General features: G+C 44.5%; 1 protein-coding gene across 2 annotated transcripts in view; it reads right to left on the bottom strand.

Moving 5' to 3' along the window:
- The window catches only part of Prkag2 (protein kinase AMP-activated non-catalytic subunit gamma 2), a 242,124-nt gene that overhangs the window by 14,778 nt on the left and 206,741 nt on the right, over positions 1 to 20,605 (bottom strand). The window contains exons 6-8 of one of the 2 annotated variants that reach the window (XM_051203229.1): positions 12,162 to 12,268; positions 3,866 to 3,947; positions 1,565 to 1,623 (exon numbers count right to left, since the gene is read on the bottom strand). In XM_051203229.1, the coding sequence (XP_051059186.1) occupies positions 1,565 to 1,623; positions 3,866 to 3,947; positions 12,162 to 12,268 (248 nt within the window). The remainder of the gene's footprint in view (positions 1 to 1,564; positions 1,624 to 3,865; positions 3,948 to 12,161; positions 12,269 to 20,605) is intronic. The other variant, XM_051203230.1, reaches the window with a different exon arrangement.

The following is a 20,605-nucleotide window of genomic DNA, read 5'->3' as shown; positions in this document are numbered from 1 at the left end:
AACCACAGAGATTTGCTATATGACCTCTGCTGTTCTTTATCATATATATAAAAAACACAGATTACTTAAAATCTGATAAAACTTCATTTTTCTCTAAGTAGGATATTTTTTAATTAAATTTTTGAATAAGCAGATAAAAGTAACAGGTTTCATGGTGGCACTTCTGTTTCTGTATCTCTCTATACACCATTCTGGTCACCCTGCATCTCTATCTCCCCGTCGATTGTCCCCTTTCTTCCCACAAATGGCCCCTCCTCCTGTTTTATGTCACACATAATCCCTTATCCTCTCATTCCTCCCCTCTCCGCCCTTCCTCTTTCCTCCCCTTTCTCTTCTTTTTTTATTAATTTATTTTTTACATTCCAATTCCAGTTCCCCCTCCCTCCTCTCCTCCCCACCATGGTCTGCTCCTCGGAGAGGGTAAGGCCTCCCCTCCCCTCCCCTTCCTCCCTTTTCACAGTCCACTTTCTACCTTCCTGTCCTATGTATAAACATCTTCCTTCTAGATTTTTCCTCATGAAGAAACTCATTTTTGTATTTTATATGGGAACTACAGCCATGTGCCATTCAGTGACAGTTTGATCAAATGATGACTGTCAGAACCCACAATGTGGCCGTCTCAGTCTGAGTAAAACATTTTGCTGTGTTTACACAATGGGGTCAATGGAAGACACACTTCTTAGGACATGTTTCCTTGTCAAATAATGCACACTAGTGGACAACTGACTGCCACCTTAAAAACACCCTAACTGGAAAAACGTCTGCCCTTTAGATGCCCAAATAGTAGAACTAGTTAAATCAAACAGACAACTGTCCTCTCCACCACAGCAAACAAAACCAAACCAAGCAGTGTTTGATACAGGGCAGACTGGGATTCAATTCAAACTGCCCTGCTAGAACATCTGGGCTAGGGGCCAGGGAGGCTGCCACCAACGGCATCCAGAACAGTCTTTCCCCAACTTGGCAGCAAAGAGTAAGAGCTGAATTTCTTCCATTGTGATCTGACTCTTTTTCTAGTTTCCTTATAGTGGCTATAAAACTGTGAAGGAGGGGCTGGAGTAGCTCTGTGGTGGAGCCTTGCCCAGCAAACTCAATGCTTTGGGTTTCCCTCCAGAACTGAAATAAGTATGAAAAATAAATCCTGGATGGGTGATGAGCAACTCTCCAACTCCACCCAGAACAACAGGCCTTCAAAAAGAAAGCCCCTTCACCACTTTATCTCTAGGGTGAGGCCCACAGGCCAACCACTAAGAGGAAGTGGGGGGAGGCACCGCCCTTCCTGATCCCAGCAGAAGCTGGTACTGTGTGGCTAGTCATCAAGCTGCAGGAACTTATATACATCAGGGCCCTAAATCAGAATGGATAATTCTGTAAGCTGAATAAAGAAGTTTCTACCCTTTTTTTAATTCCTGGTACCTTTTCCAAACTTCAAATAAATGATGTGAGGCCAAGTTTACTGTTTACTTGGGTTAGAAGTCTTAAACATACTGGGAAAATCCACCCCATCCTAATCTCTCTCTCTCTCTCTCACACACACACACAGAATGAGATCTCTGATACTTACCATAGGTGATTTATAGTATCTGTGCAGTATATTTATGAAATCTGTAATAGTGAGCATTCCTAGAACAAAGAATCACAGGTTAAAAACAAAACCAAGAATCTGTAGAGATGGTTCAGTGGTTAAAACACTTGTCACCTAAGTGTGAGGATGGGAGTCTGGATCCTTAGTGTGGTGGCTCACTTGCAATTACAGCCTTATAAGGCAGAGACGGGGTCCCCAGAGTAAGGTAGCTTGGGAGATTAGGCATATCAGCAGCTCTATATATGATTCAGGAGACCCTGCCTCAGAGAATAAAGTGGACAAGTGATAGAGGATGATTCCTGACATCAGTCTCAGGCCTTCACATGCATGCAAACATGTATGAGCACGCGCGCGCGCGCACACACACACACACACACACACACACACACACACACACACACACACCATACACATATATGGAAAAAGACACTCAGGAGGAAAGCTTCCAGTGGCAAGTGAATCTGCAATGTTTACTAGAAATTCTTGCAAAATACAAAACTAAAAATCTCAGGCTCATGTAGTGATATTTTGTTTGTGCTTTTAACAAATAAAACTTGCCTGAAGATCAGAGTGTGGCGCTAGCAACACTATTTAGCTATAGAGGCCAGGCAGTGGTGACCTTTAATCCTAGCATTTGGGAGACAAGCAGCCATATCTCCATGAGTTCAAGGCCACCCTGGGCTACACAAGATTAAATCAGTCTAAAAGAGAAATAGCTTACACTTTTGACCCCAGCATTAGGGAGGTGGAGACAGGAGTTGATATGGCTGGGCAGAGAGAGGAATGTAAGGTAGAAGGAGACAGGAGCTCATTGAATTTATAGAGACAGCATTCAGTCTGAGGATTGGGAGGGACAGGATCGCCCCTTTGGTCTGAGCCTTGGTAGAGGTAAGAGGTCTCTCTAGTGGCTTGGCTCTTTTGCTTTTCTGATCTTCAGTTTTAACCCCAATATCTGTCTCTGGGTTTTTATTATTTGTGGTACATGCATTTCCTATACTAAAGTAGAAATTCAAACCAAAGCTTGATAGACAGTATGGAATCTCCTGATAGACAGTATGGAATCTGAGCATTTGGCAGATGGAGAGAGAATTCACCAACACTCATAAAATACCACAAAGAATTGTAGCTACATGTGAATAACTTTAAGTGCTTTGGGAGTTGATGCAGACATTCCCTAAGTGCTATAAAGATGGGACCTCTGAGGCACCTGGACCGTTTCTGAACACAATGGGTTCAGCAAAGAGCCACCACTCACTGAAGACCTACTATGTGTTGGAAACTAGAGTTGTGAAGGTGACAACAAGAAATATTTTCTATAAGAACATTACAGGTGCTGGCTGGGTGGTGGTGGCACACACCTTGAATCTCAGTACTCAGGAGGTACAGGCAGGAGGATCTCTGAGTTTGAGGTCAGCCTAGTCTACAGAGCGAGTTCCAGGACAGCCAGAGATACACAAAGAAACCCTGACTCAAAAAGCAAAACGACAACAAAAGAACATTATAGTCTAGAGGGAGAGCAGACTGAAGTAGTTAACTTCAGAATAACGTTCTAAACACTAGAGTAACAGCATTGTTATCTGGGGTCAGATGTGATAGGTTTACATAGTTGGAAGGCATAAACCCTTTTAGTGCGAGGGTCCCGCCCAGGACCCTGCACACCCTAAGCAGGACCTGTGGCCCTGACCAACAATCCTAGCTCTTGCTATCTTAGACTGGAATTTGCAATTCCCCCCTGCCTCCCAAGTGCTGGGATTACAGTCATGTTCTCCCATATTCAGGGCTTAGCCAGCATTTCTAACAGCTTAATGATTTATCAGACATTGATTATATTCACATTCTGATACTTGCTGCTGTTTACAGGGTGATAAGCATTGACTGAGCAGAGCCAGCACACACCTCAGAGCAAGTGCCTTGAGCTCATCTGACCACATCAGAATGCTCAGACTTGCTAAATTAAAAGAATGCCTTCCAAACAAATAAGCACTTGAAAAGCAAAAAGACTGCAATAAAAAGACTGGCTAACATTCACTAATGGTCTGATCTGGTTCAGTATGCAAAAGCCAGAATGTTCTTCAATTTGGAAAATGTCTATCCGGCTGAACCAGCAGGGATGGGGAATATGGAGTACTCTCAGGGAAAGCTGGTCTTTAGCAGACATCCTTCCCTAGCCCTGTCACTCTGCAGGGAAAAGAGGTCCCCTCTCAGACAGCATTCCCCAGTCCTGGCACCTTCAGGGAAAGCTGGTCCCTGTCAGACAGCCTTCTCAGACCTGCCACTCACCTACAAAGCTCTGCTTTTTACTTTCCCACAGAGGCGCTGCACGGACTCCGTTGGCTACTAAGGCAAAGAAGGCCTTTTTGACCTGGAGAAAAACCAGAAACAAAACATTGTTTTAAAGTGCACATTTCAGGAGGAAAAGACTCAATTAAGGTTTCAACCGAATCTTACCAGTAATTATTGATGTAAATCTGATAGGCTACAGATACCATTTGTTAGCAAAATGATTTTTTTTTTGTAGCCTGTCATCTTCACAATGCTCACATCTAGAGCTGCAATCAAATTACAAAAAAAAAAACCCACAAAAACCCTTATGTTTTTCTTTTGTATGTGTGTAGGTGTATGTGTGCGTGAGTGTGGGAACATGTGTAGAGATCAGAAGACAATTTCAGTGTCTGTGTCAGTCCTTGCCTTCCACTTTGGTTCGGGATAGGCTATCTTCTTTGTGGCTGGCTGCTGCATACACCAGGCTAGCTGACTGACAGGTTTCCACAGCTCCTCCCACTGAGCCTCCCATTGAACTGTAGGAGCAACAGATTACAGACACACCCTACCAAGGCTAGCTGTGTACATGGGTCCCTGGGATCTGAACTCAGAGCCCTACAGTTGTAGCAAATGGTTTGAGCACTGAGCCATCTCCCTCATAAGACTTTAAGTTTACAATTTTGTGTTCATTCAAAGCAATATACTCTGGGTTGCACGAGGCCTTTGGGGCTGCAGGCTGGCCACACCTGGTGGGGGGGGGGGATGCGGATTAATTTTTTAAACTGAAAGGCAATTTACTTTAATTTTTTTGGCTATAACTAAATATTCTTGTATACACAGAATTTCTATAATTAAAATCATACAAAACAATTAAATATCAGCTTAATTTCTCCCACAGGCGATTGGTAATTCATCTGAAACAGTTATACTGAATTATTTGAAATAATTGGTCATTATATTGGATATCACAACAAATAACATGTTTTCACACCCCTCCCCCATAGATGAGAAAGGCATACAGTTATAGCTGCACTTTATAACATGGGAGACAAACATGGGCTCTAACACACACCCTTAAGGGTCCTGTAAGGTGTCACCCTTGATTAAGAGCCAAAAGCTTGGGGCTGAAAACAATCCTCTAAACAGCAAACAGCAAATGCAAACAAGGAAAACATTCTGTGATCATTAATAATTCAAGGAATGCAAATAAAACATTAAAACATTATTCAGAGCTGCTTGCTGCAGCTTGGACCCTGGAGTGGTTCCCAACCACCTATGTGGAAGGAAGTTAGACCACTGGGGGTGTAGCCCCGAAGAGGCCATGGGGACCCTATGCCTCTTCTTTCTCTCCCTGTGCAGCCTACGCTGGTCTGGAACTCGTTTTAGGCTCTTCTGGGTTTTAGGATCCCAGGTAGTCCACCACTCCTGGCCCTTCCCCTTCTCCCCTGCCTCTTTGCTTCTCACCACCATGGGATGAACAGGCCTCCTCTGCCACCTGCTAGCACCATGCTGCCATTGTCCCAACCTAATCAGGAAGAGTGACAGTGGGTGGCAACCTGGGGAATTTCCACAACCAAGCTCTTCCCTTTAAAGTTGTTTATCTGGGGTATGCTGTCTCAGTTAAACAAACATGCTTTTAAGTCTCACCTAATTATTTTAATTTTTTTACTACATTCATTTATTGTGTGTGTATGGGGACAGTTCATGCCACAGTGCACGCGTGGAGGTCAGAGGACAACTATGGCAGTCAAGTCTCTCTTACCACGTGGGTCCTAAGGATTGAACTCTGGTTATTGGGCGTGGTGGCAAGCACCTTTCCCAGTGAGTGCCTTGTGCGCCTACCAGCACTATATTAAGTAATGTGTGCTGGATAGTTTTATGTCAACTTGACACAAGCTAAAAAAAAAAAAAAAAATCTGAGAGAAAAGAACCTAAGTAAGAAAATGCTTCCATAAGAACAGGCTGTAGGGAATTTTCATAATCAGTGGTCAATGGGGAGGGCCCAGCCCGTTGTGGGTGGAGACATCCATCCCTATGCTGGCGGTTCTACAGGAAAGCATGCAGAGCAAGCCAGTGAGCAGCACTCCTTCAAGGCCTCTGCATCAGCTCCTGTTTGCAGGTTCCTGCCCTGTGTGAGCTCCCGTCCTCACTGCTTTCAATGACGACCTGCTACATGGGACTGTAACGGAAGCAAACCCTTTCCTCCCCAGTTGCCTTTGGTCATGGTGTGTCATCACAGCGACGGTAACACTAAGACAGTGTTTAAGTACAGCTTACATAGAGAATCACAAAACCACTCCGATTATTTGTACTATAGCTTGTTTCTATTGAATTATTTTTGGGAGTGGGATTCTTTCAATTAAAGACGTTCAATGTGGTATTATGTTTGACATTAAAAACTGGAAAAACATTCACCCAACAGAAGAAAACTATGGAAGTAGGAGCTTTTTTTTTTTTTTTTTTTTTTTTTTTTTACAAAAAAGTATGTATGCAGTGGTTTGCCTACATGAATGTATGTGCACTGCATGTGTGCAGGTCAGAAGGGTGTTGGCTCTCCTGGAACTGGAATTGCAGGTGGTTGTGAGCTCCCATGTGGGTACTGGGAACCGAAACTGGATCCTCTGCAACAGCAGCAAGTCCACTGAGCCAGCTCTGTGGGGTTTTATATCAAATATTCACATATTTTGACTACTCAAAAGCATTAAGCAACTCTGGCCTAAAACCCCTGCTCCTAAGTGTTTCAGTTACAAGCATTCCCCGGCCCTGAACTTAGCCATGGAAGAGAAAACTGAATAGCACCAACTCATGCTTGTTTGTTTTAAAGACAGGGTTTTATAGCCCTGGGTCAAACTTCTGATCCTCCTGACTCAACCTGGCAAGTGCTGGGATCATAGTCGTGCAGGACCACACTTCACCCAAACACAGATTTGTGTGTGTGTGTGTGTGTGTGTGTGTGTGCATGTGTGTGTGTGCATGCGTGGGTGTGCCATGAATGTGTGAGAGGCTCCATTCTTGATGCTGGGGGAGTTCCCTCCTTTTCCTTTCCTGTTCTCCACAGGGCCTCCAATATCACAGAGGGCCTGGTAATCTCCACCATCTCTTATTGTATCAGGATGTGATTCACTGGGGCAGAAATCAGACTCAGTTGTGTTCAGACATTTCAAGATCTCTAAATAATCTTCCTTTAAGTGTTATTTATTTTACCCCTTCCAACTCATGTCCATTTTCTTTGACAACAAAAGTAGCACAGGCTGAGGAGAAAGGTTTCTCCAGCCACAGCAGGGCCCTAATCTTTGATCAAGGGACCAGTTCTTCCTTTTCTTTTTGCCTTGAGAATACTGAGTTCCCTATTTTCCTTGTGCATAGTAATTTTTACCTCAATTAAAATTATCTTGTGCATCCCTCTTCTTGCTACAGTCTTCTATTTTATTTTGATGACATCTACATGTATATGTGTGTGTATTTAACCCACCCCACCCCACACATACACTTTTGAGATGGTCTTGCTATGTAGCTCTGGCTGGTCAAGCATTCACTATGCAGACCTGGCTGAACTGAACTTGCAGCAATTCCCCTGCCTCTGTCTCCTGATTTCTGGGACTATAGGTTTCAACACCATATTCCGGAATCTTGACCTTTCTTTTGTGATGGGGGATGTTCTTCTGTATATATGTCTGTCTTATTGGTTGATGAATAAAACACTGATTGGCCAGTAGTAGCCAGGCAGGCAGATAGGCAGGGCTACCAGATGAGGGGAATTCTCGGGAGAGGAAGCAGAGAGGAGCAGCAAGGAGACACCATGTAGCTGCCAAAGAAGTAACATGCTGGATTACAGGTAAGCCACAGCCTCATGACAATACATAGTTTAATAGAAATGGGTTAATAATTAAGAGAGAGCTAGCCAGTAAGAAAAGCCTAAGCCATTGGCCAAACAGTTTATAATTATATAAGCCTCTGTGTGTTTATTTGGGGCTAAAGGGCTACAGGATCTGGAGGGACAGAAACTCCATCTTGCCACTGTATAAGAATCACCTTTTTTTTTTTTTTTTTTTTTTTTTTTTTGCTAGAAACCCCATGACAAGTTTTCTTGAGTGAACATGACACAGGCCACTCACTATTCTCAAGAGACTGACTCCCAGTTAGCCTTGTCACCTTCTTGTTTGGGATAGGTTTCACCATGCCCTGTTTCCCACAGCAGGAAATGGCGTCCACATGGAATGAACTGTAACATCTTGCTATCTTATATCTGCAGAAACGTGGAAAGAATGTGATTTGTAAAGACAGGCCAAAGCAACTGGACACTCAGTGGAACAGACTGCTACAAGTGGACCCATTTAATGCTCTGCTGTGCAGCTAGAAAAGGCCTAAGTTCAGGGAATGTTAAGTGAGACTGTGATGCTGTTTGTTACTCCCCTAGGACAATGAAGACAGCACCACTGGCTGAGCCCTCCAGGGCAATCTGCATGTTCAGCACCTGAGGGCACACTCTCTTTGAGCTGCAGAAGAATGCATGTGCCTTACCTGGGGGCAGTGCTGTGTCACCATGCAGACAGCTCTTGGAGCAGCCTTGCTGGTGTTCATGGGAATGGTATTCGGGGCAGCAGAAGGCCAGTGCAGGTAGCCTTCAAGGGCAACCACGAAGGAGTAGCCATTAGAATGATCTGCCTCCACAGGGATCTTTGGTGGCAGCTAATTGATTAGTGTCCCCAGGAATAAAATGGACCCAACTTTCTCATTTTATTTTAGCTACTTAACAAGAACTCTATAATGGCCAAAAGCCTGACTTGAGTCATCAAATAAAGGGGATCCTGTCCTTCGGCTGTTTCCAACCTGGGCCACTTTTACATACAGATTTCCCTGCTTGGTGTCCTCCCCATGGGAATTGCAAACAGGGACACAAGGCACTGGACATCGATTCTGACCATAAAATGCCATTCTAGTCGTCTAGTAAGGGTGGGGGCTCTGCAAATCAGGTAGCAGGTAGTATATCAGTTTGAGCTCAGGTCACCAAAAGCACAGCAGGGCTGCAGGCTCTGGCCATCTCCTCTGCTCCTGAGTGTGTGATCCTAACTCGGTACAGAAACTCTCTGGGGCTTGTTGACTTCAGCTACATAGGAAGCTTCTGGGATTCCTGGCTATCAGGTTAGCAAATGACATGAGGAGAACATCCCTGGGGCTGTGCAGAGGTTGACGTCCCTGTGGGAGGACATTACTTGCTACCACAGGACTCTGAGTGACTTCCGGAGGCTTCAGGCAGACATTTACGTGTGCTATGCAAGGTCAATGCTTAGAAAGCTGCACAACTAGTAACAAATCTACACCAGAAACACAAACTGATGCAGCCATGTTGTCCCTTGTGATAATTCTTTCCATTTGGGAAATCATTCCTGGTTCACTGCTGGGCCCTGAGAGACACTCACAACTAACCATGGGATGCCAAAAGACCATGCAGCTCTACCTCAGCATTGCCCTGACCTCTGAGCTAGCAGCTGGTGTAGGTGGAGACAGTATTAAACTTGGGGGGTTTTACAGGTGGTCGAGTGGGCCTCTCCAGACCCAAGCTGGATTAAGCAAGAACACTCTTCCTCCTTTGTTTCAGGGTGACACACTGTGCCAGCTCCACTCTGCTCTTGCTTGTCAGAGCTATCCTCTGGCCTTGGAGCAGCCCCTTTTTAGTCTCCTTGGAAATGGCTACCTGGTTTACCAGATCCATCAGTCTTGGAGTACTGTGGTTATTACACATGCTGTTCTATACCCCCTTTTAGAAACAGAACAAACACAAGTTTTCAACAAACTTCTTCCTTCCTCCTCTCTCCTTTGTTGTGGGATAATCTTTTTGTACATTGTCAAGATGTGTCACTCTGACTGGTTTAATAAAAAGCTGAATGCCCAATAGCTAGGCAGGATTTCTGGGCGGAGAGGATGCTGGGAAGAAGGTGGAGATGCCAGGTGACACAGAACAAGCAGGATGGGCAGTACAAAGATGAGGTAATAAAGCCACAAGGCAGAAACTCAATTACTAGAAATGGGGTAAGTTATTAGAGCTGGTTAGAAACAAACCTAAGCTAAGGCCAAGCTTTCATAATTAATGTCTTTGTGTCTTTTTTTTTTTTTTTTTTTTTTTTTTTTTTTTGTGAGCTGGTGGCCCAAAGAAAAGCCTGACTACACCCCTCTTATCTCAAGTAGCCCAGGCTGGCCTCTAACTTACCATGCAGCCGAGGATGACCTTGAACTCTTGATCCTCCTGCCTGTATCTCCCAAATGGTGGGATTGCAGGCACACACCACTCTGACTCTTTCCTTCTTCTTAATGGTGACATTACAGTACTCTGTGACATGCCCATTTTGGAAGCCATTCATTCAACAGAACTCTGGGAATGGGCACTCAGGTTGTTCTGCCACTCTGGAGTGTCAAGGACCACTGCTGTAGTTAGTGTTCATCGAGTACATCTTTCCCTTTGCTCTAACAACACCAACATGCTCCGTTTCCTTGTTCATAAATTCCAGCTCCCTCCAAGCTCAGACACTACAGGATAAGTGACTTCTGGGACGGATATACACATGGCTTTGGTTAACTGCAGAAATGATATTTGCTAAATTATTGACCTTGGGCATCCGGAAAGCATTGCATTTTTCACATATTACTCATCCTGGCTAAATTCTTAATTCCAAAGAGTGTGAAGCCTAGGGCACAATGAAATCTAGGTAAACAGCATACTCATGCTATGTAAACATAGAGTCAAGAGCTGCAGCTTCCGGAAGGAAGTGTGGGGGACACAGGGGTGAGGGTGTAATGGGCTGGGCCAGCAGTTTATTTTGGGCACTAGGAATGTCTAGATTTTTTTCTTCCTGATTATTCAAGACAGAGTTTCTCTGTGTAGCCCCGGCTGTCCTGAACCTTACTTTGTAGATCAGGCTGGCCTCGGACTCACAGAGATTTGCCTGTCTCTGCCTCCTGAGTGCTGGCATTAAAGGTGAGCACCAGCATCACCCTGCAGAATGTCTGTCTAGTTCTTTAAACACTGAAAATTGTAGCAATGGCTGTAGAGAAGTTTCTTAGGCTTTATAAAATGTCCACCTTCCTTATTTATTGTAGCCATGTGTTTGCTTTCTGTCCTATGACCAAGAATCAGGGAATCCCAGGGGCTTAAAGGGCTTAAAAGGAACCCTGAGGGTTACCCAGTTCAATGAGAATCTACCAGCTCTTGGGTCTTAAAGCTCAATTACAAAAAAAAAAAAAAAAAAAATGCATTTCCATAAATTTACAAAAAAAAAAAAAAAAAAAACCAAAACACAAAAACCACCCACACACTCTATCTTCCTGTTGGTCCCATGTGGCAGGGACAGAAGGCAGGAAGAATGGCTCTGAGAACCTGGTGTTTCCTCTAAAGTGTAACATATGGGAACAGAGATGGTGGTAGGTGAAAGGCAGCTGGGCAAAGCAGGAGCCTGAGAGGCCTTTCTCAGGGCAGCTCTGGATACAGAACACAGAGGTTGCATTGGGGTTCAGGCTGAGGCTGCCTCCTGCAGGCTGTTGTTGAAATCACACCCTTGCTGGCTCCTGGGGTCCTGTCTCTCTTCCCATACTTTTGGGGTTTTTTCCTGAGAGCACATCTGTCATTAGGCACTTGCCCACAAGTTCCTGGCTCAGTATCTACTTCTTGGAAAACAAATGAGGATAGTCTTACTTGGTGATGTGGTGTATCTGTGTGCATGTATATGTTACACATTTATACATTTTATGCACTGGCTGTAACTCGATTATTACATTGAATATATAAATATAGAATGTATATTCAGAACATATAAATTAGAGCTTTTACATGCCATACTGATAAGCCATACTGATAAAAAAAAAAAAGCTCCAATAAACACAATTTTAATAGTAAAATAATAAGGTTAAATTTTCCTGCTGGAATAGACCAATAAAGTCTTTTTCAAGAAATTATCTACCTCGACACCTCTTTTTAATATTAATCATAAATTTACTTAATAACTAAGAAAAACAGGCACCAATGGGGGGCACAATTTAGTACATATATGCTCCAACCCACAGCAGACAAGTCTTGGTTCCAATTCCACACTTTCACTTTACCACATTAGTTGGGGGATGAGGAGTTTGTGGATTAAACTTTGTATCAGTAGAATGAGCTTGTTCCTTATGAGGTTACCATGGGGATACAGATAAAACCTCACCCCAAGGTCTGATTCTTGGAAAGAGCTCAGCAAAGATCTGCTGCCATTGCTGGATTGAATCCATGCAAGCAGCTGCCCCTACAAGCTATTAGAAGCTCATGGAAGCAGGATGTACTCACTTGCAACGTAGTGTCGAAGACAACAAGCTTTGAACTGGTTGGAACGATGTCATAACACTTGTGTGACCTCATGAATCGCATATAAACACCACTTTCTGAGTCTTCTGCTAAAAAGAAAAAGCAATGGATTAGTATCATAAACAGCTCCCTGACAGAAAAAGTGTATACAGAACACCCACTGCTAATCCTTGATAAGAATAGGGCACCCACTCTTGCTGATTCTATTCAGGGCAGCTCTGGAAGTTCTTTCCTAGTTGGCATAATAGAACAAGATGAGAGAGGCCTGTAGATTGAAAAGAACGCCCCCAAATTATTTGGAAAAAGTAAAGAACCTGTCCCATATCTAAAAGAAACTAGTGTAGCAAAGTCACAAATAAAGTCCCAGGTCTTGAGCTGTTTAAACAAGCTAGCTGAGGATAAGCCAGCTATGGAGCATCCCCCTGATGGTTCCTGCTGTGCGTGTTTTGGGTGTGGAGTGAGCTCCCCAAACAAAGCTAATGTTGTATGGAAGAGCAAGCAGTACCTTCCAGCTCTGAGCAGTTCGCCACACTTGCTGCTCTTGTAGAGGAGCTGGGTTTGGTTCCCAGCACTCAAATGGTGTCTCACAACCATTGTTATTTGTAGTTCCTCGAGATCCGACACCCCTGCTTGACCTTTGCAGGCACTCCATGCATAAATGCAGGTAATAAAATTATCTTATTTTAAAGATGAACACTCAAAATAACACATCTCCCATCACTTCTCCTAGTCCTTTGATTTGGCTGATTCCCAGTCCCCTTTCCCTATCACTACCCCTCACTGCCTCCAGTGAGCAGGCAGGGTCCAGGGTGGCTGCGGAGACACATGGACAACAAGAGGTCTCATCGTCTTTCCTCAAAGCTAATGTAACAATCACAGAGTGGGGGCTCCACCCCAACCTTGCCTCTGAGCAGGGCAAGCAGGAAGTCTCAATGGCTTCTTCCTCTGAAGGCCATGGTCTATTTTTCTCACCAACTTTCAGTTTCTATCTTGTTAACACTGATTGTACATTCTAAACCCTATTTCCCTTGCTGGGCAATTTCTCTGAATCATCAGACTGTTACTCAAGTAATTAATTAACTCAGCTTACAAACACCTACTGCATATGGCTTAGTGTAGGTTCTTTCCTACACTAAGTGTAGGTTCTTGCTCTAAGACCAAGGAGCAAATGGGACAGGGGAGGGAAAAAAGAAAAACCCTTAAAATAAGGCTGTACCCATGAGCAGGTTACAGTTCAACATAGCTGGAGGCAAGGATGTGATGGCAGGGTGCTCTGAGAGGCTGGGTACAGATCTGATCTCCTGCAGGGGACAGCACCCATATGCCTTAGGGGTCAAGCATTATCCCTGGAGCAATGCCTGTAGTTTTTTCTGCCCTGCAGCATGAATACCAACTGCCTGGGGTGAAATAGGAGGACAGGGGTTAGAGAAAAAGAACGTGCATGTACCCTGTCATCTGTCCCCACAGCTCCAGTGTGTCAGGGGCTGAGGCTGTGGCACTCCACAGGGAATGATAGAGCCACTGTGGCTGCCATCCTCACACTCTCAAGCACACCACCAAGGACAAGGTGTGGACTTACGAGGGCTCAGAACTGGTGATGGCTGAAGCATGGATAAGTGAGTCAGCGTGTTGCTGTTTCTTCTTGAAATATTTACCACAAAAATGGAGCCCCGCCCAAGAAGAACAGCGACACTGAAAGGGCTAGGACAAAAGCCAGGAAGGTTCTGTGAAGGGGCCATGCAAGGGGACCCGCAGGCAGCACTGGAACTCAGGGGACACAGCTGGGCAGTTGGCAAAGCCGTGCCTGAGCGAGCCTTGGAGAGGCAGAGCCCTGAGGACTATGTGTCCCGAGGACCTCATGCTGTCACTGAGCGTGGCTCTGACTGTTGCCTTCGTGGTCACCATGTCCCTCATAGTATAGAGTAGTTGTATGAAAATTCTGAGGGGCTTCTAGCCCCTCACTGGGCAGTGTCACTGGGACTTGCAATAATAGTGAATGACTTTTTCCAAGCCTTGCTGCTGGAGCAGACTAGCGATTCAATCACCATCTTACAAAGAATTCAGACTTGTAGATTGTTAGTAAAGTTAGGGAGTGGTGGTTTTGTTAATGGTTTTGATGTAGAAAGGCACACTTCAAAGTTTAGAAAGGCATACTTGTAATGGCTGGGCAAGAGATTTACTGAGCTCAAGAAATAAGAGCAAAGACAGCCCGGTTATTATTAGTTGATGTGTCTTTCTTGCTATAGATGGGTTGGTGATCAAAAGTGATAATTCCTTGTACCCATTTCTGCCCCAGCTTCCAGATATAAAAAAATGACTAATGAATGGGTATGCACCCCCATTCAAAGTAGAGCTCACTGATTGTTTTTCATATATCAAAGTTTAGATACATGATTCTTTTAATATTTCTTATAAGATTACCTTTTGAGATAAATAATAAAGTGATTGATCCTTTCATCCTTTCTTTGTAACCACAAAATGAAGCCTACCAGGAAAAGAACTGGCTGAGAAAAATACCTTGCTTGCTTATACCCTGTTAATCTATAATAAATTGGTTGGACACAAACGTATGTGGGTTCTTGGGTATAATTTGTTTTTCATCTATAATATGTAAAATGTTTACTCATGTAAGGAATAATATGGAAGACTTTGTTTTTTTCTTTTATTCATTGTAATCATTCACTTAAAAGTACATTGTAACTGCATTATAATTTCTATACTGCTTGAAAGATTTTGCTGGGGTATATAAGCTGTAAAGAAAAAACACACAGAATGGACACATCTGGATAGAGGTAAGAAAAGAAATAAAGAGAGATAATAGAGACCCTGAAAGTGTGTGTGTGTGTGCGCGCGCTCGTGTGCCCACGCGCGTGCATGTGCATGCATGTTCCCCTTCTCCCTGGCCCCAGAGAATTAAGTTTTACTCCCTCAGACAGAAAAGTCAAATTGAGTAATTAGTCCCCTGACTGTGGCTTTCCCTCAGTTCCTGAGCTGCTGAAGGCTGGTCCTCACAGCAGTAGTTCTGATCCATCTCTGCCGGCCCATCACTGGTAGTAAATGGTTTCTTCATAACCTGCTCTGCAGACGAGAGCAAGTTACTCTAGTACATTTACCCAGTACCCAAGTAAGCAGCTGCCTGCTAAATATCTACGCTTTCAGAATTCAGACGAATGAAACTGAGACAGACACTAAGAACAATAAAATACAACTCCAAACTTTACAAGACATTTTGTTCATTAGTTAAATCAAGACTTTTGGGTTAGACTGGAGACAAGCAGTAGAATGTTTGTTTCTCATGCACACGGCCCTGTGTTAGATCACCAGCATCCCCACCAAAACCAAGGAAACAAACAGGATTTTCATAAGAACTGTGCATACTGTAGATGCCTATATCTCACTGGATGCATAAGATAAAAATGTGGAAAAACTATTTAGTAGGATTGTTCAAACTTAATTTTTTTTTTCAAGACAGGATTTCTCTGTGGCTTTGGAGCCTGTCCTGGAACTTGTTTTGTAGACCAGGCTGGCCTCAAACTCACAGAGATCGGCCTGCCTCTGCCTCCCGAGTGCTGGGATTAAAGGTATGTGCCACTACAGCTCTGCCAAACTTAAATTAAAAAAAAAATCTGTAAATTTTGTGCACTACATTAATTCAGGTGTTTCATAGCTAGTGAAGTTGACAACTAAGATGAACAATCACAGGGCTCAAAAGTCAACAGTCAAAGCATTTGCCACAAAAGCCCGATGGCCTGAGTTTGATGCCTGTTGCCCACATAAAGGTGGAAGAGAACCAAGTCCTCAAAGTTGTTCTCTGATTTCCACACACACACACAAGATACAGGCTCCCTTCCTTGCTCTACCTCATGTACACACAATAAATAAAAACTGAACTAAGAAGACTTATCCTAAGTCCACCTCTTGTCAACCTGACACATAAACACCCCTCCTATGGTATTTCTTTCCAGACTCAAGGCAAACTCCTATGGATGCCTGTAATTTTAAAAACAAGCTGGGCATGGTATTATGCAGCTATAATCCCAGCAAGAGGGCAGAGGCAGGTGGATCTCTGTGAATTCAAGGCTAGCCTGGTCTACAGAGCGTGTTCCAGGACAGCCAGGGCTGTACAGCAGCCACACATTCCTTGTCTCCACCTTTATGGCAATGTCTCTTCTGGCCAGACTGGGTCATTCAAATCTCTGCTCTGGTTTTTGCTCAAATTCTGATTATAAATTTGGTTAAAAGCAGCAAGTAGTATCTATGCCACAGCTGAACACTGTGCTGCCTTGAAAGTTCCTGCATCGGGTTTCCAGTCTTGAGAGCATAGAAAGGTAAAGACAAGTTCTCTGCTGGAATGTAGTATGGTTTCAAACCCAATTCCTACTGGCACTCTGGTCTTCTGAGCTCCCAGCAGAATAGCCTGCTAAACTCCAGTTTCCCAGCATGTATCCTCCACATCTCCATTCTAAAGGCATGTAAAGCTGTGTTAGGACAGTCAACAGTAGCCCAGCTTCATTACTGCTGATCTTCAGTGTCCATTTCTTTAAAAAATGTTTTAAAGTTTTATCTATGTGAGTGTGTGTGCATGTGTCTTTGGAGGATAGAAGAGGGTGTTGGCCTTGTGTGGATGCAGGGAACTGAACCAGGGTCCTTTGGAAGAGCACCCAGAGCTCATAACTAATGAGACATCTCTCCAGCCTCATGTATATTAGTTACTGTTGTGTCACTGTGGCAAAATACTGAACAGAAATAATGGAAAGGACCAAGGATGTATTTTGGCTCACTTTTGGAGATTACAGCCTGTATGTTTTGTGATCCAGTGTACCTGCATGAAATATGCCACTTTAACTCCCAGCAGCCAGAGAGCAGCCTGTGGTGTGGGCTTTCCCTTTTATTTTCTCTGGGCCCCAGGAAAAGGTACTAGCCACAACATTCAGGAAGAATCTTTTCTCCTCAGTTAATTCTCGCTGGAATCAAACAAACATGGAGCTGTGCTTTCCCAATCTCCTGGAGTAGACAGTTGAGATTCATCATCCAGCAGCTCCAGCACAACTGCCGCAAATAATAAACCAACCCTGACACAGGATTAGCAACTTCCACTTATTAGGTGTCCTCTAGCTTAGACTGTCCATTTGATACAGCCTAGAGTCAGTCACCTGACAGGAAAGCCTCAACTGGGGAATTGTCTAGCCAGACTGGCATCTGGGCATGTCTGAGAAAGGTTGTCTTGATTGCTAATTGATGCAGGAGGACCCTGCCCACTGTGGGCAGCACCATCCCTTGGGCTATATAAGAAATCCAGCTAAGCATGAGCCTGTGAGTGTGCCAGCAAGCAGTGTTCCTCCATGGTGCCTGCTTTAAGTTTCTCTCCTGACTTTCCTCAAAGATGAATTGTGATCTGGAAGTGCAAGGCGAATAAATTCTTTCCTTTCCATGTTGACTTGGCCATGGTGTTTTTCAGAAACAGAAAGGAAAGAACATTAAGGGTTTCTTTATTTTCTCCCCTCATGCCTCATGTGCTTTATAGTTTAGTAGCCCAGCTGTGACAGCCCATAATCACCATGCCTGCTTGCATTTCTCCACACCAGCCACTTCCTTTCTGTTTGATGACCTTGGTGCTTCTAAGGAGGGCAGATAGAAAAATCTGTGGGTTTTGATGACTTATCTTGGGTTTTTTTCACATTGCACATCAAGGACACAACAGCCAATGTGGCTGACTCACCAGCTTTGTTTGTCACCTGGCTGGGATGTCTTCCTCAGGGTCCTTATTTTCCTTTCTGTGTGTGGTCTCTGTAAGGAGCCCATACTCAGTAGGTGAGGAGTTGGGCTCCATCTTCCTCAGGGCAAAGCAGCTATGTAATCTGGCCCAATTCTCCTGGGTTATAACAGTCATATGTGGTGTTGCTCAGAGTCTGGACCCAGCCACTCAGGAACTCACTCTCTGTAGATAAACGAGTGTGAGCCAGGGAGCTCATCTCTGGTCTCCTACAGCCCTGAGTCTGCTCTGGCTCTGCCTGCCACGGTCCTCCCAGGACTGTCCTCCCTCTGCCCTCCCTCCAGTCACCCTGATGGGAGAAATGAGGACATGTTAGAACTCTGTGCTCCCCAGATCAAAGCCAGGTGTAAGGAGCCAGACACTCCCTGAAAAGACTTTGGATGCAGCCTCTGGGTCACAGGGAGTCATGTGCCCCATGGTTAACATCTTGTATTAGCACGGTACACTGCTGACATAATGTTCCACCGAGTACGCCATTTACTAACTGAAGTCCCCACCCTGCTCAGATTTCCTGGGTTCCCTTCTTGTCCCGGTTCTCTCAAGGGTTCTAACCCAGGATTCCACACTGCATTCAGCATGACTCCTCAGGTGCCTCTTGGCTGTGACAGCGTCTGAGGGCCTCTGGAGGCTGCCCCACTACTAGGAAAAGTCTGATGCTCTTCTTATGAATAGTCTGACTTTTGAAGAAGATCTACAATGTTTTTTAAAAAATGGAAAAAAAAAAAGTTTAACAGGCAAGACAAATGATAAAATGGCCAGAACAGATTATCATGGATACATATAACAGCCTACAACCACAGAAACACCTGCATGCAAAGTCAGGCAAACAAAGTGTGTGCAGATTTCTGATTCTCAGAGAAGCCACTTCCACTGTTTGCGTTATGGTTAAGTCCCAGATTGCATTTGGGTGGAGAGAAAATAAGTAATTAGGAATTAAACAGAAAAAAAAAATCAGCCCAAACAAAGAACCCACCCATCCAAAACAGCTTGTTCAGAGCATTACTGAAGTCCCTGAGACAGGAGAAGAGAGGTCCAGACTTAGACCCTTTCTGGGTCTGAGTGTTCTGAGAGAGAGAGAAAAGAGAGGGAGACAGAGAGAGAGGGAGGGGGAGAGAGAGAGGAGGGAAAGAGAGGAGGGATGGAGGGAGGGAGAGGCAGACAGACAGACAGACTGTCTGGAACAATGCGGCACCCCACTCTAACTCTTGGTCCCTGCACATCATGCCTGGACACACTCTGACTGGTACTTGAAGAACTGGCTCATCAGGTGGGGAAAGTCTGTCTCCTCCCTGAACTGTGTGTTAGTTCAGTGTTGCTGCTAAAGAACAGACCAGAAGGCAGCAAACATCCGTACAGTGTGATGTAAAATAAAGGTTAACATAACCTGCAAGGTGCAGCATCTAAGTTTAAATGCAAACCGTGGCAAACACTAAATGGGATTATGTGCAAATGAGATTTCTCTTTCTAAAATTGGATTTGATGACCTAACACTGTGGACTCCACCTGGTAGACATTTAATTCAAGTTCCTAGGAGTCTAGCTGGAACCTATCTGTCTGCTTCTACTGTGACACCCCTGCACCCACCCTACCCGGTATCACATGGGCTTCACGAAGTTCACTCTGTAAAGGTGTTTCCATGGAGTCCCACTGTGCCTGTGCACACACGGTGTTCTTCTTGTGGTCTATTACATCCGTTCAGTAGTGGGCTCAATAGTGACATCCTGGTCCCAGATGTCAGACCCTTATACAAGACAAGGGGCTTGTGACCAGACCATCCTGGCCTTGGGCCCACAACACATCCTCATAAAAGAGAGAATGGTCAAAAGAGACCATGAAGACTGAGCTGGACACCAAGGACTGCCAGCAACCAGCAGAAGCATAGAGAGGAAGTAGGAAGTAGAGAGAGAGAGAGAGAGAGAGAGAGAGAGAGAGAGAGAGAGAGAGAGAGAGAGAGAGAGAGAGGGAGGAAGGGGTGTGCCTGGGAAGAGTCTCCAACCTCTGGGCTGCTGATAACTTATATAAGACACTGTGACCTTCAAAAGTGTGGGAGAATAAATTTCTGTTGTTCACTGCAGATTTGTTAGAGGCCCCAGGACACTAATATACCTTCAAAGATTAGCTCAAAGGACACTTCCTCCCGCAGCACCTTACAGTTGGACTTAATTGCTGCCGTTCTGACATGTCCATTAGTGCTTTATGAGCAGTCCCAGTGGGAGCCCTCACATGCCCATGGCATTTATAGGCCTGGCTCTTCCTGAGACTGTAAACTGTCTAGTGTGGCAAGCATGGCTCACTTTTCTTTATATCCAAGCACTCGGCAATTTTCCATAAATGTCAAACACAAGTCATCAATGGCTAAATCATGACAAAGGTGACAACGAGCAGGTTTAAAGGATTGCAGGTGAAGGCTCCTAGGGCCCAAAAGGGGAGGAGGGAATCCTGCGAGTTGTCCTGACCTCCACAGGAGCATGGTGACGTGAGTGTACCCCAAAGGTCACTGGTGAGGCTAGACATAGTGACAAGTAAATAAACTGTGTTTACAGAATAAGCCTTTTTTACAATTATGTTATTGGAGAGAGATATGTGGGGTGTGTGTCACAGAAATAATAACCATGTAAAAACTGTTTACCTAGGAGGATGTGGGGTGTCTTCT

The sequence above is a fragment of the Phodopus roborovskii genome, unplaced genomic scaffold, assembly GCF_943737965.1.
Source record: "Phodopus roborovskii unplaced genomic scaffold, PHOROB, whole genome shotgun sequence".
Lineage (NCBI taxonomy): Eukaryota > Metazoa > Chordata > Mammalia > Rodentia > Cricetidae > Phodopus > Phodopus roborovskii.
The sequence above is the reverse complement of the archived record's forward strand: the minus strand, read 5'-3'. Positions and strand labels throughout refer to the sequence as shown.